This window comes from Charadrius vociferus, unplaced genomic scaffold, assembly GCF_000708025.1.
Source record: "Charadrius vociferus isolate BGI_N301 unplaced genomic scaffold, ASM70802v2 scaffold129, whole genome shotgun sequence".
Taxonomy (NCBI): Eukaryota; Metazoa; Chordata; class Aves; order Charadriiformes; family Charadriidae; genus Charadrius; species Charadrius vociferus.
The window spans coordinates 4,219,887-4,240,118 of record NW_009661374.1 but is presented as its reverse complement, the minus strand read 5'-3'; the positions used below and the strand labels follow the sequence as shown (position 1 = coordinate 4,240,118).

Here is a 20,232-nt window from a genome sequence, read left to right as displayed (position 1 = left end):
ACTTCTTTTGATGCAGCCCAGGATATGGTTGGCCTTCTGGGCTGCAATCGCACATTGCTGGCTCATGCTGAGCTTCTGGTCAATCAGCACACCCCTAGTCCTTCTCCTCAGGGCTGCTCTCCAGCCATTCCCCGCTGAGCCTGTATTTGTGTTTGGGATTGCCCCGACCCAGAGGTAGGACCTTGCACTTGGCCTTGTTGAACTGCATGAGGTTGGCTTGGGCCCACCTCTGCAGCCTGTCCAGGTCCCTCTGGATGGCATCCCTCCCCTCCAGCGTGTCTACCTCACCAAACAGCTTGGTATCATCGGCAAACCTGCTGAGGGTGCACTCAACCCCACTGTCCCTGTCACCAACAGAGATGTTGAACAATACAGGTCCCAGTACCAAGCCCTGAGGAACGCCACTCGTCACTGGTCTCCACTTGGACATCAAGCCATTGACTGCAAGTGTTTGAGTGCAACTGTCCAGCCAGTTCTTTATCCACTGAGTGGTCCATTTGTTGAATCCATGTCTCTTCAATTTAGAGACCAAGATATCGTGTGGGACAGTGACCTATCAACCCATCAACCTATCTCCCATAGGCTGACTTCATAGGTACTCTATGATTTACATATCTGTGTTTCTAACTATGATACTCTGCACAGAAATGTCATAGCACTAAGCTACATTCTCAGTCCTGCTGCAGCTGTACAGTCTCCCGTTTGAACAGAGCTGTGCCTACTACTGAACAGGTTATAAGTTACCTGAAGTAACCTGAAACCTCTATGCAGACATTTACAATCATCACACGCAATATATTCAAGGTTCCTAACTTTCTATAAATGTGAGATAAAGTACTTCACATGTACTATCAGAAACAGTCTGAGCATAAGTTACTGCAGAGCAGTTGACGGACAGGAAGTTAGTACAAGAGAATTTGGGACAAGGCTCATACAATATCAGTAAGTTTTCTGAACTGCTTGTGCCAGAGGTTGGCTCTGAGAATGCATATAATCTAGGAGAGTTAAAGTATTTTTTCAATTTAGTCCTTCCCGACACAAGTTAGAAATCTTGCTGGAAAAGGTGCGTTCTAGACACAAGCCTACATTGCTGTTCTAAGCTCACCCTGTAAGCAGTTACTCTGATAATTCAAGTGCCAGATACCTGTGCTACGGATCCTAGGGTCCAACCTTTTAATGAAGTTAGAATATGGCTCCTGATGACAAACAAAAATAACAGGTTCCTACTTAAAACACATACACGAAACAGTGACACAAAGTGATAAAGGCATTAAGAAATAAGGAAAGATCAGAATCGGGATTTCCTGAGTAACAGTAATTTGATATTGTTGCTTATGTGTATTGCAACATAGTTTTTAGTTACACATCGAGTATTTTTCTATAGCATCCAGCTAGTGAGCAAGTCAGATGGTGCTGTGAGAATGCTGCATTGCTGGGTGTACTGTTACCCCTTCTTTTGTTACTAAAGCTGGAGGACACACAGAAAGTCTGGGAAAAGCTGACAGACCGGTTGAACGCTACTCTAGAGTTTTCTTCTCCGCTGAAAGAAGCTGGCAATGGGATATTGAGAGCAATGAGTACACCTGCCGTGCTATGTCATTCCAGAACAGCAGAATTTACTCACAAGAGTAGAGAAAATTAGTCCACGCAGAGTTTCTTGCTGCTCTGCCTAGAATGCCCTGGTATCCAGGCTACTTTGCTTGTAGTTAACATGGATTTCTAAAATTGCACTATTGCCTGCGTGTCAACATACTCAGTTTTTTCTGATCTCAGTTCAGGTGACAGCATTACAGTGTGCAAGCAGCAATTACAGGTTCAATTCCCATCAACCTCACTGGCCTTAAGTAGAATGCTTCTGCATATTACTTCTGAGTTAGGATTTAGCCATCAGGTATTTGACATGTATCTACTGAGTAAGTATGGGGGGCTGTATTTCAAATGCTTATAACTTGGTCAAAATTGGACAGCTTTAAACAGGCATAGGGAACAGAACACATTTAATACTATGCTCAATCACGCCTTTGCCAAATGGCAGAAATCACCTATAAGTCTAGAAACTCTGTAGCTTGCCAGTAAAAATACTATAATATTTTCAGTGTGATTAGAATCACAGACTTCCCCCCCCCCAATCTCAATCTCAGAAGTTGCCAAGTTCGTTTTACTAAAATTTACTTACATGTTCACTTAGTAGAGAGGTATATCTAGTCTGCAAAATTTCAAGCTGCACAGATACTACCTTTTAACATTAGAAGCAACTAGAAAAAGAGTTTTAAGGTGAAAAGAACAATATTAATTCTACGTCACATTACCAATACTCAGAGGAGAGCTTTTAATAGCAAATATCATTGTCTTCTTACATCTTTTTTTCACTAACAGGATGAGAGGATTGCTAGAAGAAGGGAAGAACTTTTAGCAGAACGAAAACAAAAGAAACATGAGGTAAGAAAATGAGCTAATAAAAATAGTTTAAATAGAATGTTTGCATTCATATCTTAAAAATTTCTAGAGCTTTTAGTCACAGAGTTTTCAGGGCAATGCAGAACAGTAAAAATGCTATAGACTGTCAGAAACTTCTACTTTCAAAACTAATTTGACATGAAGTTTAAATTGTTTTAGAAACCATTGAGTCATGGACACTAAAAACAATTTTAAAAGAATTCTCAGTCTGTGCTCAAATTCAGCAAAATACTTACGAATGAGTTTTATGTATCTAATTTGTAAACATAAGAGTAGCCCCACTAGTTGCAATTAGGCATGTGTTTTAAGTATCCTGTCAAATCCATGGTTAACCCAGATTAGGATTGTACCAGGATTTCTGCCCAAACTCAGTTACATAGTATATTTATAAATGCATTAATGTACTACTTGACTGCTCATGAAACTGTCAATTACGCTTTCAACTAAGAAGCTTGTTTCTAACAAAGTCCTGCCAAACGACAATACTATATATGAAAAAAATAATCCTCTTATCAAAACTGCAGTGTAGCACTTCAGTTTTTTAAGCACTCTTGGAACTGATGTAATGCTTCACTGTATGCACTGTGAAATACCTCTGTACTTTCTTCTGAAATATGTTACTAGAATTTACTAGATTTTTTCTTACAATAAAGGATACCCCAAAATGAAGTTGTGTTGAATTAATGATTTTTCTAATTAAAAAAGACAAGAATACTGTATGTTCCTTCAAAACATCTGTATCATAGACATGAAACAACAAAATACTTTACCTTTTTAGGCTTTAGCAAATAAGGAGGATTATGAGGCCTCTGAGGAGGAAGATGAGAATGAAAATGAAGATGTTGAAGCTATACTTGAAGAAGATTTTGTAGAAGAAGAAGAAGAAGAAGAAGAGGCTGAAGAAGAACAGGAGATTGTTGCTGTTGACCGCATAAAAAATGAAATTGCAGAAAAGTTTGATTCAGAAATAGATGGTTTACAAGGTGTAGAGGTACCTAATCCATTGCTTACTTTGTTAAATTATGTGATTGCACGATGCAAGAAGAGTTTTCAGATTTGAGTTGTCAAAGCCAAAAGTTACAGTGCTTAAACAACCGTGCTGCTGTAATCATGATCTGAATGTGTAAGCAAGATGAAGGCTGTAGTGAGAAGGTATATACTTTAAAAAGTGTATAATTTATCAGACTAATATTGGGGGGACAAAGCAAAGGAAACTTCTGGGTAGGCCCACCCATTCTTCCTTGGGGTCCTTATTTCCTTTTTGATAGGTTGATGCAGGCAACCAAACTAGAAAGTCATAAATATATGAACAGTACTTCAAAATCACGTTAAGTTCTTATTAGACAACTCTAATTTTTTATACAGTTCTTAGTAATGTAATTTTCTTGAAATTACCTATGCAATTATCTGTGGTGAGGTAACCTCATCTCACTTTCAATATCTGCAGCATTAATGCCCACGTCTAAGTCAGTAAGTAGATTGGTGCCATCTGTTTACTATAAACTAAGTATCTTACCTCAGGAGGAAACTAATCATGATTTAGAAGAAACTTTATTCACTGACTAGAGAGAAAGTTTACAGAAGTAGATAGTAAAGACATAGATGTAAGAATGAAATGCAAAATGAATCCAACCTTTATCAACACCGTAAGTGTGACTGATTCAAGGTTCACTTTAATTTAAAAGTTAATGGATTAAATGTCAGATGGATCACTGCTAAACTGCTAACATTCTTTGCACTACAAGGAAGCATAAGCTTTGTGGAAAAGATTAATGTTTTGTGCTCAGACATTCACCTTTCCATTAATTTTGGAAGAAGGTGAATTGAAAATACATTCAACTTTCAAAAGTGACTGTAAAATATCATAATTTTATTGAACTATTCAATGCATATAATCATGTATCCCAATGATAATCACAAAATAATTTTAGGGGTTCTGAATGAAGCTTGTTGCTAATTTCACTTTTCTGAGTATAAACTGAATTTGCAAAATAGAATTGGAAAGAATTTAGGATAAGGCCCACGAGAGACAATAAACAAGAAATTCCAATAACAGCCTTAGCTCTTTACATAAACGAAGCAATGTTTCAAGTTAAAGCTAGTGAACTACTATAGTTCTTGGAGAATTTGTCATTTGGGAGCATATTGTTTGTTGCATTAGTAAACGTGATAAAAAAATTGATCGGAAAAGGAACAAGCAATTAAGAGAGTTGGCAACTTGTTTTTCTTTCAAAAAGTACACAAATCTCAGTGACAGGAGAGGTGACTAGTGGTGTGGAGTTCATTATTACATTGAGTTCTGCTTATGACAGTAAGTGGAAAGATCTAAGACTGTGGATCTATGTAGATACTACATGTAAGTTGAGGAATTACACAGAAATAGTATCATAATAGAATTACATATTAGGACTAGATACTACCAATATCCCCTAGTTACAGCTTACTCAGTATTCTTCCCGTTATTTTTTGAATTCCAAAAACATTTATGCCTGTATAAATAACTTTAAATAACTTACTATTTCTGATTAATTATTCAAGACTCTTCTTTAAGATTCTCTGATTCTTTAATTGTTGTTCCTCTGATGTTGTGGAATCTTGGTCTTTTATGGAAAACTAAATGATGACATTAAAACCCAGTAGCACTTGTAAAAGTATTAGGTTGCTAGAAAAAACTCTGTAGAAAATGGATTTTTTTAATGTTTTAGTTGAATAAGATGGGGAATAATAAGTCACCAGAAAGCAGAAATGTTTTTAGAGAGTAGCTAAACAAGCCATCCTAAATTGTTTGGAGTAGGGAAAGAATGATATTTGATTCTTTTTTAATGAAAGATACTTCTCAAGCTTTAGTTTTATCATAGTAGATTCCTCAAAGTTAACTGTCAGACCATCCTTTTTTTCCTTTTTTTTTTTTTTTTAAATAGTGTGATACTTAATATAGGCTGGGTAATTGAAACTTCACTGGGCAGGAAGACCAATTCTCATTGCAAATCAAATTTGGCTGATTTACAGTGACAAAATATGCTCGTGAAATCCTTGGTAGTTCACAGAAAATCTTGCTGTCAGTCATTATTAAAAATCTGATCATGTTTATGATTCTAATATTTCGTTGTGTTTTCATTAACCAGGAAGAACTTGAAAAATTGTTAATACCACAAATCAAGATCAATGGAGGACGGAAGCCTCGCATCGTATGCTACCAAATATACAGCAAGCTGAATTCTCTAATGGAAAATCGTGGAAGCATTTTTGAGAAATGTTACCCAATAAGTTTGCCACTTGCACATAAGATGCTAGTTTTCTCATATAAATTTCCAAGTTCTTTTGGTCCGTGGGACCCAATCAAGGTAATGTTGTTAAATAGCTGAAGAATATTTTCAAGAAGTAATACTTTTAAAATATGTATTTCACATAAAAAATATTATCAGGCAGTAGCAACTAATACCAGAAATACTTAATGAAAACTACACCACTGAATCTACACAAAATATAGCAAGCGTCGATAATAAAAGGTGTGAGTCTTTTCAACATTGCAGCTAAATTAAGGCTGAAAGGCATTTAGTAAAATCTGTTACGTTAGCATTAGCGACACAATTAAATAGCACCAAATCAGAAATAAATGCCTAATTCTTAATGATCCACAAAACACAGGACAACAGAGAAGGTCTTAAAGCCATCCAGAAGCAGTGGAAACAAACTGAAAGGATTTGGGTGTTGAATTTGTAAGAGGCCACACAAGTGGCCACCAACCCTAGAAGTGGCAAAAAAAGTAAACCAACAAATGTTAAATGTACGTAATTCATCAGCAATAATCCTCTGTTGTCAAAATGTACAAATTTTGAAGAGCAACAAAACTAATTCCATAGTATTTTACTAGAGATCTGAAAAGTTGAGGTCAGAAAGTACTCATGTCTATCCCCAAAAGTGGGCTGATACAGTTTTATAGGTAGCAAGTGAAATGTTAGCAGGTAATTTTTTTGTTTTAATGCTAGAAATAAAAGCAGGTTGGATTGTGAGTAAATCAGAAATAAAAAGGAGGATTTATTAAAAAAAAAACAAACAAACCCAAACACAATGAACAAGATACAGAAAACAGGAAGTTCCTGAAGCAAACATGCTTGGGCCTTCATTTTACTATGTTAATTAATCAAGTAAGATTTATTCCCTTTTGTATAGCCATCATGTTGGGTTTTTACCTGTTCCAGATCACGTTTATCTTTCTTTCACCTCGGCAACCAGAATTGTATACAGATCAGCTCTTATTGCAGCTTTATATAATCAAAATACTCACTTGAAATGTTTTAGGATCAGAATTGCCTTTCCCATGACTGCATCAAATTGTCATCTAATAATCTAGGGACGTCTTAATAGAAGTAGATATTTCTTCTCTTCTGTCATTTCCAATGACTGAACCCCAGCTTATATGTGAAATCCTTACTAGTCCCTACACACTAGACCTTGCACTTTGTTCTATTAAATTTCACTACATTTTTGTCATTCCATTTCATCAATTCATTCATTTATGCTGGATAGTGTTTTTTTACCAACCAAAAAGTACAATTCAGTTAGAAGAAGGAAGTTATAGAAAGATATTAGATAAAATCAGAGTGGTATGCTGACAGTGGAAATGTTTGTGCTGACAATAATGAAAGGGAAATAGGATCATTTTGATGGTATTTTAGGATATAATAGAAATGATGAAATTGATTAAGGACCAGAGGCTTTTTTGTAGAAAGGTAGATAGAGTATACACCAATTACTTTTAGATTAAACTGGGGAGGAGGGAAGTAGTTATGCAACTGATTAGATAAGCAGAGAATAAAAATGATTAATTCAGGGAGAAATGGGAGCAGATATACAGTAGAACCGACTTTTGAAATCTTATAAATTCAGGGCAAGCACCCTGAAATGACTTAATGCAGGAACAGGAACCTAAGAATCAGACAAGGGTCTGGCAAGGTAATGCCACGCAGTAGAAGAGTCTCATCTCTTACTGTAACAACCAGATCAACTTACCCATATATTTACTGATTCCTTCAAAGAATACTAATAGATTTGTGAGGTATGAACAAGAAGCCGAGTTGGCTCTTCCCCATTATTTCATGTGTATGCCTGTAACTACTGTTTTCTTCCTTAATATATTTCAATTTGCTCAATACAGGGTCAGATTTACTGGACTATGTTTGCCAGGATCCATCCTGGAGACCTTTTCAAAAAATGGTCACTTTCTCCAACTTTTTGTGTGGAGGGAAGGCCAATATAAGCAATAGGTTAAACATTAGTGAGTAATAATTTAACTTCTGAGTCCCTTTAGAACTGTAAGGTGAATGCCAACCAGTCTTGGCAATTTTTTCTACTGATATCAACAGTTTGTTCTAAAACATCTTCTATTGGCACTTTCAGGCAGTTCCTCCAAGAAGGGCTGCAACAGAGGCATTACTAAGCTCTTCCGTAGTGAACAGTGGTGCAATGAATTCATTTAGCTTTTCTGCAACAACCATTTCTTCCACTAGCGCTCCTCTTTAAATCTCAATGATTCACCAACACTACAGACTTTCTAGTGGACTGTCTGATGTGTTTGAAAAGATTTCATCAGCAGTGTATGTATTCTACCAAGAGCTTTTTTGGCTTGCCTTGTTGTGGTTTTACACTTCACCACAATGTAAGTATTGATATTGTTTTCTGTTTTCTTCATTTGTACATGACTTTGTGGAATAGAATATTCTCAGTGTATCTTCTACTGTCAGGCAAAGAAGCGGTTTTAATTCACAGAGCAATAAAATTATTTTCTTTATTCTTTGAAAATTAAAAAAAAGTACTGTTATACCTCTCTGACTACACTCTCTTGATGGACAGAAAGTGTTACGGTACCACCTACTGGAAACAGTGAATATTCTTTCTCTCTTCGATGTTTACTTCGTCTTTTTGTACAAGAATTGCATATGTATGGAAGTTCCTCAGACTCGGACAATATATTATGTCCATATGTATGAACTTGAGAATGCTTTGATGGTTTGTTTCATACAGTTGGTACTCCTCTACCTGCCTATAAAGCCACTTTGGTAGCATGGAGGGAGAGGATGCTTTGTCAAACCTAATCAACTGCTTTCCATTTTATATATGCTACAGCTAAGTGAAGGAGATGTAATCAAGCCACAACAAAGCCATGAAAACACAGTCTTTCCTGTAATCCATCGACAATATGTTTATTTCTTTTCAAGTAAAGAAAATAAAGAAACATTTATGAAAAATCCCATCAAATACATTCGTCAGCCAAAACCTAAACCAGCTGTGCCAGTTAAGATTGCAATTGTGGGACCTCCAAAATCTGGAAAGACTACAGGTAGGAGCCAGTATTACCTATAAAGTAAAACCTTATCTAACGACTGAAGCTGTAGCTGTCATTACTGCTATTTAAAAATCATAAACCATTAATACTGTTGGTCTTCACACTTTTCTTGCTGCGCATAGAATTCTTTAGTTACATTCTCTAGTATCTCATTTTAGTCAGGTATTTATGCATTGTCCACCTGAATTTTACCCCAGCTTCTTAAGAAGTTAGTGATCTGGACCGGCACTTAGAAAATACGGACTTACATTATTTATACCCCTTGTGTTATTTCTGATTTTTTTTCTAATCGTTTCTTATTTCTTTCAGTCAATATGATCTAACATAAAATGAAGAAATATTCCTAGGACCAAGGACTAGAACCCAAAACTCCACATTTCCCAGTCTGCTTCCAAACTTCTAGATAAAAAACCCCACGATTTTCATCTTTCTCCCCTCTCCTTCTTCCTGCATAACTCTTTGAATCCACAGGTCTCTGCCTTTAATTGGAGGGGGAGAAAATGCAGCTTACACCATAGCTTAATGATTAGAATAGGGTATTAGAAAAAGAAGAGACAGGTTCAAATTGTCTCATATTATGGAGAAAATTTTAGCCATATTTCCCATTTCCTGGATAAATGATCTAACTGCTAGGTTGTTCTGTAAAAGAGGCAGCAGTGGATTTTCTAAGATATTTTGTAATAATATTGACTATTGCTGCTGAGGTTTGTGCTGAATTGAATGCTATTAGTGCACTGGGCACGCTTGGCACATATGCAAAGGTTTGAGCCATTTAGGGGCCTGAGCAGGGTTTTAGGTACCCACTTATCAAGATTATGCATTGGAAATGACCCAGGGAATGAGCTGAGCAGTTAGCTTCTAAGGCTGAGGACATACTTTGACAGACTGCTGGGTTGTGATGTTGCTTATGTAAAAGCTGTGTGTTGAAATCAAAATGTTTTGCAGTTGCCAAGAAATTTGCAAGTGTATATGGGTTACTGCGCCTGAGTATGGGAGATGCCATACGGCTAGTGTTAGACAATCAGCCAGAGAGTGAGTTGGCACTTATGTTAAAGTGGCATCTTCACAAAGGACTGACCGTACCTGATGAACTGGCCATCCAGGCTCTAGATGTGGCTCTGATGAATCACGTGTGTAATACCACCGGGTAAGAGTCTTGTTCGGGGTTCAGGGTATTTTTCAAGATATGCCAGTCCCTTCATAGGCGGGGATTCCCATGTTATCACTATAAAACAATTTCACTAAAACAAATTAGTGGTTTATGCATTAATAAAATAATCCATACAAAATGAGGTTCCCCGCATTACTCTGGGAAACCAGACTGAAGCATAATTTTCTGCAATTTTCAAGTAAGTATATTCCAGTAAATCCAAGTAATTTGCTTTATGAAAGTTACTTTTTTTCAGTCAACAAGCCAGTATTTTCTATTATCCTTTGAGAATTACCATTTTATGTCTCTTATACCAAGTCCAGTACCAACTTGGACAAATCTGATTCTCTTTGGTCATGCAGACTGGCTCAGTACTCATGGGGTTTTCTGGCTTAACAACCAAAGTTATTATGGAGGAACTGAAACCAGTGAGTCTTTCCATCTCATTCATACGTGATCCTGATTTCCTAGGCTCCTTCTCCACCACCGGAACACCTTCCAAACTGGACAGACTCAAAAAGCTTCATGATCATGATTTCATGACATTCAACTCCTCTCCCCAAAAAGGAGAACTGTTACAAGGAAACACAATTCTGGAATAATCTCTGAAAATAATTTGAGCTTGAGATGACAATTCTTTCAACTTTTCTTTCATGTTAAATACTGGAATATTGTTTCAGTATATTTTGCCCCAGTATTGCCTAATATGTGAAAAGCATTTCTTCTTCAATATGACTTTAAAAACTCTTCAAGTACTGCAAATCATTTTACTTTTCACTTTGAAAACTACTCCTCCCACTCCGTATGGAAATTTCCCATAGTTAAAATTGTTTCTGAATGATTGATGTGTCAGAATTTTAAAGTCCACAATTTTTGTAAGCCAGATCCATCCATTTACATTCCTATACCTTTTTGCCATTTGTGTATTTCCTTTACTCTTTACTGTTTCTTATTCTAGCTACTTGATTTTATTTTTTTTTTAGTTTGATCGTAAATTCTTAGGGGTGAAGACTGTCTATCAAGTCAGGGCAGCAATGGCTTCATGGCATGGCTGTAGAGTTTTGTCTCTATTGAGAATATACTAAGAATATACATAGTCTTAATGGTTAATTAGAAACTGACTTTTTAGGAAAACTGTCTTTCTGCTTCTGTTTGTATGCAGAGTTGTAATTGATGGATATCCTGTAACAAGAAAACAAGTAAACCTCCTGGAATCAGCTAGGATAATTCCAGCGAAAATCTTTGAATTAGAAATGGATGCAAAGGAAGTGTTCAGAAGAGCACTGCTGGATAACGAAAGCACAAATAGGTAGTGATGCTCCCTGATAGCAGTATTTTTATCCACACAATGTTGTCATTTCTCTATTTATGTGCCTCAGTGCTGTACCCAGAGAGGCTGTATCTAAGCTGGTGCACAACCCCAGCTGTCTCCAAACTCCATATATGAATAGATATGGGCACCAGTCCCTCTACCTTCTAATGCTTTGACTTCCATAGACCAGAAATGGAGACATAAGGAATTTGCGGCATGCTCTGGCCAGATCCCCCGACTGCATGACTGAGGCCACAGATGTGCAATGCTGTGCACCCACTGCTTAGCTTAACTGGTTGTAATGAAACTGTACATCAGAAATGTTACTAGTTCACTCTGCTGCTGAAGTTTATTATTCATCAATTCAATTATTATCATCATAAAGGAAATGATACTTAATCTAATAAGCTCTCTTTTAAGTCTTAATTGGAGTTCTTTTTAAAAGATGGAAACAACATATATTTTAATTATGTATACAATTCACGAGTTACTCATCTAAACCTTTCAATTCAGCTTGCTCTTTCTTTATTTTTCTAAGGGGATAAATGTTCTGTTTAAAGAGCTGTTGGTTGTTTTTGAGGAAGAGCAGTACGTAGTTTATAAATGGACAGAGAATTGAAAAGAACAGAACATTCACCCTAAAATTAAATTGTATAAGAACCTGGTTCTCATTAGAGGAAGTGTTTCTAAGAAGTTCCAGATATCTTAGAGCATTATTGTATGTCTCTTTCATTTTGTCTCTTTCTTTTTATCAAGTAATCAGTACAATGCTTAATTGTTTACTGAAAGCCTAAAGACAATTTGCATTGCGAAAAATTAAATTAATGCTGTCTTTTTTGAAGTATTTACTTGAAACTTTTCATTTTAATTGCATTAAAATTATCATTTTAATGCATTTAAACTAATTACATTTCATAGACTTAAACACAAATCAAATGTGCAATATCAGATATTTCTGAAAAGGTACAACTTACAGAGAAATTAATCCTATCAAAACAGAAGTTTATCTTTTTTTTGCATCATTTAAATTAAGAACCAAAACAGGAAATGCTTCTATGTTCTAGTCAAAATATCTCTTCTGGTCTTGCGTAATATTTTTAGAGGTCAGACGGATTATTTTTATTTATGTATATGTACATATGACAGATGGTTTTCAAAATCTACCCAAGGATTATGGCTACATCTTGATTTCTAACAACAGCATAATTCAAAATTAAGCCTTTTTTTCAATAAACAATTAACTTCCGTTTTAAAAGTCTCATAGCATTTTGTCTAGGGTAATGGTGTATTAATGGTGTATTGGTAGTGTGTATTACTTAATATGTGCTGATACATTCCAAATCCTTTAAAAAAATATTGAGTTGTATTTGGGACATAAATAGCAAAAGTTTTGTTCTTTGTTTTTGAACATAACTGTCTGCTCATAAGTATGCTGCTTTTCATATGTAACTGGTAATATTCTTAATAGAAAGTTGTATTTCTCAAATACGTTCTACAGTTTCAAATAAGCAAAATTTTGTAAAAAGGACTTAGTGAACTCTATGATTTACACCTGAAATTCAATTAAATGATCTTCAGACTCATATTAAAGCAATGTTATTTTTCACTGTTTTCAGACCTCCCTACCCCGAGCATGACAGCTCACAGATTCTAGCTATTAAAAATTCCTGCTATAAACAACACATTGATGCAATTAGGACTTACTATAAGAAGGAGCATCAGAACTGGTGTGTGATTGATGCCTTTCGGAGCAAGTGGTGGATCTGGAACAAAGTACTGCAGGAAGTTCAAGTGGTTGTTAAAGAAATCCAGATATACCTGGAAAGAATAAGACAAGGTAAAAGAAAAACAAAGTTTCACAGAATAATATTTGTTTCTTTAAGATGCTGCAATGTAATGACTGCATTTCAACTTCAACTTGCTTTGGATGAAGCTAATTCTTGGGCACGTGCATACCCTTGAATTCTTTGATGTCATCTGGAGAGATCTTCAAGAGATCTCTTAAAAAGACCAAAAAGAAAACCAATTACAGGGCAGTCTAAGGCCATCCTCCAAAGAACAGGGTAACGGAATACAGCTGAAAGAAGTCAGAGGTGTCATGGTCTATGGCAGATTCCTCAACATTGGGTGATAAATCCCAAAGGGTAGCCCAAAGTATACAAGGGGAACTATAACTTGCAGCTTCACTTAAGTGTGAAGCTTAAAAGGAACAGGGAAGGAGGGGAGAAATGTTAAGTTCCAAATTAAGGTTAAATATGTCATTTGACTTAATTTCTGTGCTGTGGGAGGAAAACCACTTTAGTCTAAACTGGCACAGTTCTTACTTGAATTTTTGTGTGTCAGCATTGGTCAGGATTAAATATGCCTTTTAAACATGCCTGTACAGTTTAACTAGAATTCCTCTGAAGGGCAAATAGACTTCCTTATCTTATATCCACCTCTTGGTTTTAACTTCTACCGCTCTGTGGCTGCACCTTTCTCAAAAATTGCAGTCATAAGCCAAAAAAAATTTAAAATACATTTCAGTTTTTCACATCAAGCTAGAAAAGCACAAATTTTAAATAGTTTGGGTTTTATACAATATTTTATTCAAGATTTTGGATATATTTCATCAGACATTGCAGCATTTGCAAGACAGAGATGAATAAATGGGAGTCTTTCATCACACGTTGTACTCTTTTTCACCGATGTAAAGAAATAAAATAATAGCTGAAATGTTCCTTAGCAACACAAAGGAGTAAAACAATAAATAATAAATAAAACTGTCCCAGTGAAAACAGACTAATAAGTTAAGCATACAGAGTATGACACATCATTGATAATTATTATATTTCTTAAATGCTAGAAAAAAATTACTAAAATTAATGGGTAAAATGGGTTGCAACTGCATTTTATTATCCATCTATAAAAATGCTATTTTAATTCTCATTATTTCATATCATTTTCACATGATGAACTATAATGTCTTCTAAACTGTAACATTTCTGCATAGAAATGTTTGATGTTTCTACATCTTTCATTAATAAAACTTTATCATTAATTGCTTTTATTAACAGGAAAAGCAGCTGGCATTGCTGATTTATGCATCACTCCCGAAGAGCTGCAGTATCGGCTGGGGGAGTTTGGACAGTACTGTCCCGTCAGCCTTGCAGAAAAGGGTGAACTGGTTGACTGCTCTGTAACGTCGTCATTGCAGTTTGCCGCAGAATTTCGAGGACACTATTACAAAATGGCTTCACAGGAAGAACTGGACGTAAGTGACAAAAAGCAGGTCAGGAGGGGATTATGGGAAAAGGGAACATTGTTGGTTAGATTCTTTGATTCCATACAGAAACAATCAATATGTAATCTGAATTAGATTAGTGTTGTTAGTATTCAAGCTTTTGTTCTGTATACTTCTGCTATCAAGCATCAAGTCAAACAAAATGCCGCAGAGTCCATTCAAACCAAAGCTCCTCTTACAAACTGCCATAAATCAAACACTCATTTTAAAGCCAGCATTTCCTCCTTTCTCCATCTGTTTTGGGGAGACTGGGGATAGAGAGTGGCTAATGATAGCAATGGGTAGTGATGGATGGTGGGCGGATAGTGATGACTTCAACAGAGAGTGGGCTGGAAAATAAATTACTTATGCGAGAGCAGCAGCAGCGCCAACACACTAAGAGAGGTGTTGTAGAAGAAACAAGCACCCAAATAGCATGAGCGAGTCCTCTGCTGTTTGCCTAACGGTCTTACAGTGCTTCTTTCATTATAAAAACACTTAATTTCTTTTTCTACAGAAATTTTTGAGCAGACCAGAGGTTTATGTGCCGCCATTGGCACCTTACCCTCTCCCACTCCCAGATATGCTACCAAAGAAACTGACCGCAGCAGAAGTGAAGGCCTTATTCCCTACCAGTGCTGAAATGCTGGGATACTGCCCAGTCACTTACCTAGATGGAAAACAGAGGTACATCGCTGCAGTTTTCATTATCTAAATTACAGACTATATGTCCTATACTAACCATTAATGAGGAAATACTTTCAAAGTACTTTTTAATAGTGTTCAGGGTTTGGACAGGAAAAGCTCTTACAATTCTCTATATTGTGCCTGTGGCTTTGGAAATCAATGTAAACATTTTGAAACTCATATGGCTACATGTTCTACAAGGATCTGTGCTGGTTTACTGTCTTTTGTGATGAAGACTGCTAATTGAGTTTTCTCTGTCATAAGCCTTCAAAAGCTCAAACAAACCTCACAAAACCTTAGTAGATGCAAAACTAGCTATTACAGTTTTTATAAGAGATCCATAAAGCTCCAGCATAAAGTCCCACTGATTTCCTTGGTGTGCAGGAATTTCTCATGAAGACAGAACTGTACTAGTTAATTCTATGCTGTCCCTTCTTAATCTCCTGAACAACTACGATTGGCAGTTTAACTGGAGAAGCTCTAAAGAAGCCCCTTAATAAGCAGATTTTGAGGTAGAGACTCTCAGGTTCTGAGCATTGTAACTGTCAAGTCACGTGGTGGAAACTTGGATGGTCCAATTGCTACTTTTTTGTAGTTCCTACACTTGCTGGATTACCAGAAGGCTCCCAGTAGCTCATGAATTTACACCACACAAATGATGTTTTACATTTCTTGTGAATTAATAGACTTTCTCACTCTGTCTCTTCAGATATGAAGCTTTGGTGCCTGGCAACATCGAGTATGCAGCAAAATATCAAGATAAGCTATATATTTTTGAAAGTGAAGAAAAGCTTCTGAAGTTTATGAGGTGCATATACCAACTGCATTTTAATCTTTATTCATGTCACAGTTTACGTATCTTGAAAGTGCTTACTTTTTATCTGGTTAGATTACCAAAGAAGTACTGGAATCTGAAGCTACCACGTAAACTCCCTCCAAAAAAGGAGCCAATACTACTCACTGCACTTCCTTTGGCTGGATACCTTGAACAGGCCAGTTTTTGCTTTTCTATCTATAACACGTGATTTTGCAATGCATAGTATATCCCACTCAGTTTATTTCATTTTTAACGCAAGTCTTATGTTTATTAATGGGATTATATTAAATTGAAAATCGTGTACTTAGAATTGAGAGGAATTTTTTAAAAGCTTTACAGTAATAGGTATTGGTAGCATTAATGGAAAAAAAACAAGTAAGACCATCAGAGGGGAATAATAAACTACAATATTATATGATGGATTTTCTGACTCTTTTGTTTATAAGATCTTGTAAGATTGCATTTTGGTTTGATTTTTAACACCAAGATAAGACACAAGCCTATCAGGAATCATTTAAGGATAGTTGGTTACATTTTGAGGCATGAATATGAAATAAGAATGATTCATGGTCACTTCCCTCCCTTTTTTATACTACTTGTTATCTCCTACAACTCACCATCTTAAGTATCATCCTTTATTGTTAGAATTGCATGACAACAGGATCAGGCTTTTAATATATTTTTATTCTAGACTTTTGTAATGGTCTTATACAACTTTTTTCTTTCTTTAGGGAGTAGCAACTTCTCTAATAAAAGCTCTGAATGAAGTAGGCTGCTTAAAGCCAAAGTTTCCATTTCTAAGTGTGAAAAAAACTGCTCTGCTGTTTGTCGCCTGCCATTTAAAAGGTAGCGTATAAAATAATATGCTATAAAAAGAATGAATTATAGAACCACAGTAACTCATCTGATACAACATTGATAACCCAATTGTGCAGTGTTCTTACGTCCAACTTGGGAAAATACCATTATGTACTGATTTAAGTACACTCTGCCAAGTTTCTTGGAAATGTGAAATGACCGGGAAGGAAAATAAGGTTAATACGATAGGTAGATAGGTAAGTGATCTCTCACAAATCAGGAGACTTTAATGACATTTTATCAGCAACCACCTGATGGCCTTGAAAACATTTCTAACATGCACTGTTGGGTATGTAAACAGAAAGCAAAATTTTATAATCTAGGTGGTATTACATTTTAAACTGCTCATAGACAACCTGAATTGTCTTCAAAATTTATTAAAATTATTGTAATAAAAGGCTGGTGAAATACTATGTGAGGAATGGTTTAGGTGCCTGAATGCTGCCTTTTTTTCAACTGTATCAAATGAAACTTATTAACAAACCTTGCCTTACAGATAACCTGAAGACAACTTTCTCATCATACACATCTCCAACATCACATCAACTAAATATGTAAATGAGATCTAATTGTATTGAAAAACAGCTTAAGTGCACACAGAACACCTGTCATTTTCAAGAAAAGCCCTTCTTTTGCATGGGCTCAGTACCGATACACAGTACTAAAGAACAGAGATGCAGTTTAAATTATCTTTTTAAGTTTTTAGCACAGAGAAATGAAATGTTATTTATCAGTCTGCTTATTTGTGAAATTATCCAGGAAGATCTCATTATTAACATGACTCGGAGTATCGGTATGTTGATTATTAACTTTTTTTTTTTATTTAATCGACAGTCCAATTGATCACCTTACTTTTCCATAACAAAGATAAACCATCCAAAATTAAAATTAGGTGGTTTGTACTCAGCCCACAAAATAATGATAAAGTAACACATCTCATGGATCTACCTGGGGTTAGGGCTACTCCTTCACTGAGGAAAGCCGTTCAAGCTTGGTCTCCAGCATTCATATCTGCTATTTTTTAGAATTTTTGTTTGGTTGTTTTTTTGCAGTCCAAGATAGCAGTTGCAGCAAATAATCGTTAATAGTTTGCAATCAGCCTAAATTGTGCCAGCTTTCAGGATTCCAAAAGCCTAGTTTGCATCTTTGCTGTAACTGTGGTCTGGTTTCCAGTACTGCTGGAGATTTCTGGAGCCAGACTGCCACTTCTTCAACCTACCAGTTCTGCCTTTTATCAGCCAACCTGTGAACTTTACCTTGCCTTTTCTTATTTTGAATCTTTACTTATTATTTTAGATATTATCTGTATTATTTGTCTAAAGTTCTTCACATGATGTGTTTCCTCATGCAGTTTCCAGAGCCCTCCAGAATTTTCTTGGACTATCACAGATTTTTGCTAGCATAGCTTTGTTAAGGAAGTGTAGGCACACGATAAGCCCCTGTATAAAAGCACAGTTCTTAAGCCAGCAAAACTGCTTTTATACTGTAGTTTGTTTCATCCACAAAGACTGCGTTCATTCTATTGTTAGCACAGCTTTGCTAACATAACAATGTCCACGCTAGGAATGCTTTGCTCATATATTGCATCATTAAATCATTATTAGCACTGGATTATGAACTGGAAAGGTTATGCAAGTGCACAAATCTCTTCTCTTCATGCAGTGACAAACAGTTTGACCATAGGAATCCAGGAAAACAAGTTATCATCTTCTTATACAGGGCAGAACTGCTTCAAACTTTAAGATACAATATTCCTGTATACTGAAATATCTCCTTTGCAAATACAGCATTATTTATTATTGTGTGTCTCTCCAGAGTAGTCACGCTGTCCCTGATCAAAAACTTGATCGAGGTGCTTCACGTTGTGGTTCCTTGGAAAATTTTTAAATCCTATTTCTGTCTGAAGTAAACTTTCTTATTTTTAACATATGTCACTCTCTAATCTCAGATTTAAATAGGGGACAAGAAACAGTGGTTTTGTGGCTCCTGCAGCTTTTCTGATGATACTGGATTGCTTTCAGTATCCAAGACGAGAAGGTACAGGCGATCAATCATAAATGCAGAGAGATTTATTCCTGCAAAAAAAAGAGCAGGAAATCATACATCACTAGAGTGATTTAGTGCCCTTCAAACTTGACTCCTGTAAGAGCTCTACGTACAACTTTGCTTGAAAAATCACTCAGAAGCTGTTAAATGCAGTTGCCTACAATTTAAAGCTAGTGGGGTGAAGTGTCTCATAGCATAGTTCTTCACACTGTCCAGTTTTTGTAATGAGATATAAAGTACCATTTACAGGAGGAAAATGGTTATGATTTGGCCGTCTTAAATCACTCCTTCCCCTTTACCTCAGTCTAACAATTATAATAATAAAGAATACTCTGAGGACTGGCACTCAATACTAAAGTACGACAAAGTACAGCTTAGGGCAGAGAGGTAGAAAAGAGAAGAACCAAGACTATCTTCACTGTAAAGTTCTTGGCCCTGATGTTTCCTCCCTCCTCTGAAGTATCAGTCAGCTCTTGATTTTTTTATGGGCATTTAGGTCAGAGCACAGTTGTGCAAGGGCCGCAGCGGCCCCGTGCCAGCCACACCGCGCCTGGGCTGCCCTTACGCAGCACCCTCTCAGGCTATGCGCCGCATCACCTGCATCGGCCATTGCCTCGCGGCCCCGAGGGATGGGAAGTTGGTGGCGCTTGAGCCTATGTTCGTTACTTGTTTACAAAAGCATCGTTACCCTTTTGGAGTTAGGAACTTCTGAACCACCAGACTTGCTTTTTGCGTTGGTTTGGCGTCAACGGGGACAGCCCATGGCAGGATGAAAACACCAGGTGTGGACTTGAGCCCTTTCACAATTTCTGTAACGTGATTTCACAGAGTTAACCGGGGACGCTAAGACACCGCTCCACTTTTTGCAGGCCACAACGCCAGGAGCTCGGCGGCGGTGCGGCAGGCCTACCAGAGGAAGCTGGGGCGCTTCGTGGAGCACTGCCAGCTGCTCCCCTACCTGGGGGCAGCCATGGCGGGCCCCTACCAGGAGCCGCGGCACAGGCCCCTGGGCTTTGACACCAGGCTGCGGGCTTTTCTGTCCCTCAAAGACGCCAGCCCCGCCTTGGGGTAGCCGGTTTCCCTTCCCCACACTTTCCCCCCTCATATTTCCTTTGATTAAGGCACAGAGCGTCGCCACCAACCGCCCGCATGGCCCATGAACGTCATCCTCACTCGGACCAGTTTCTTAGGCACGAAATCTTAAAAATTAAAATCCTTTGTCTCAAGTCACGCCTCGATTAACGCTTATTACCGCAGCCCACGCGTGGGGCACCGCGCCGCTCCGCGAAGGGAGCGG

The 20,232-nt window shown here is 37.0% G+C and overlaps 1 protein-coding gene across 1 annotated transcript in view; it reads left to right on the top strand.

Annotated features, from left to right (window-relative positions):
- Nucleotides 1-20,007, top strand: part of AK9 (adenylate kinase 9) — a 77,006-nt gene extending 56,999 nt beyond the window's left edge. Inside the window, 13 exon segments of the mRNA XM_009893874.1 lie at nt 2,377-2,439; nt 3,236-3,448; nt 5,583-5,801; nt 8,584-8,797; nt 9,749-9,950; nt 11,116-11,262; nt 12,882-13,102; nt 14,322-14,518; nt 15,045-15,214; nt 15,924-16,022; nt 16,104-16,206; nt 16,763-16,877; nt 19,805-20,007. Coding sequence (XP_009892176.1) covers nt 2,377-2,439; nt 3,236-3,448; nt 5,583-5,801; nt 8,584-8,797; nt 9,749-9,950; nt 11,116-11,262; nt 12,882-13,102; nt 14,322-14,518; nt 15,045-15,214; nt 15,924-16,022; nt 16,104-16,206; nt 16,763-16,877; nt 19,805-20,007 — 2,166 coding nt within the window.
- The last annotated feature ends 225 nt before the right edge of the window (nt 20,008-20,232 follow it).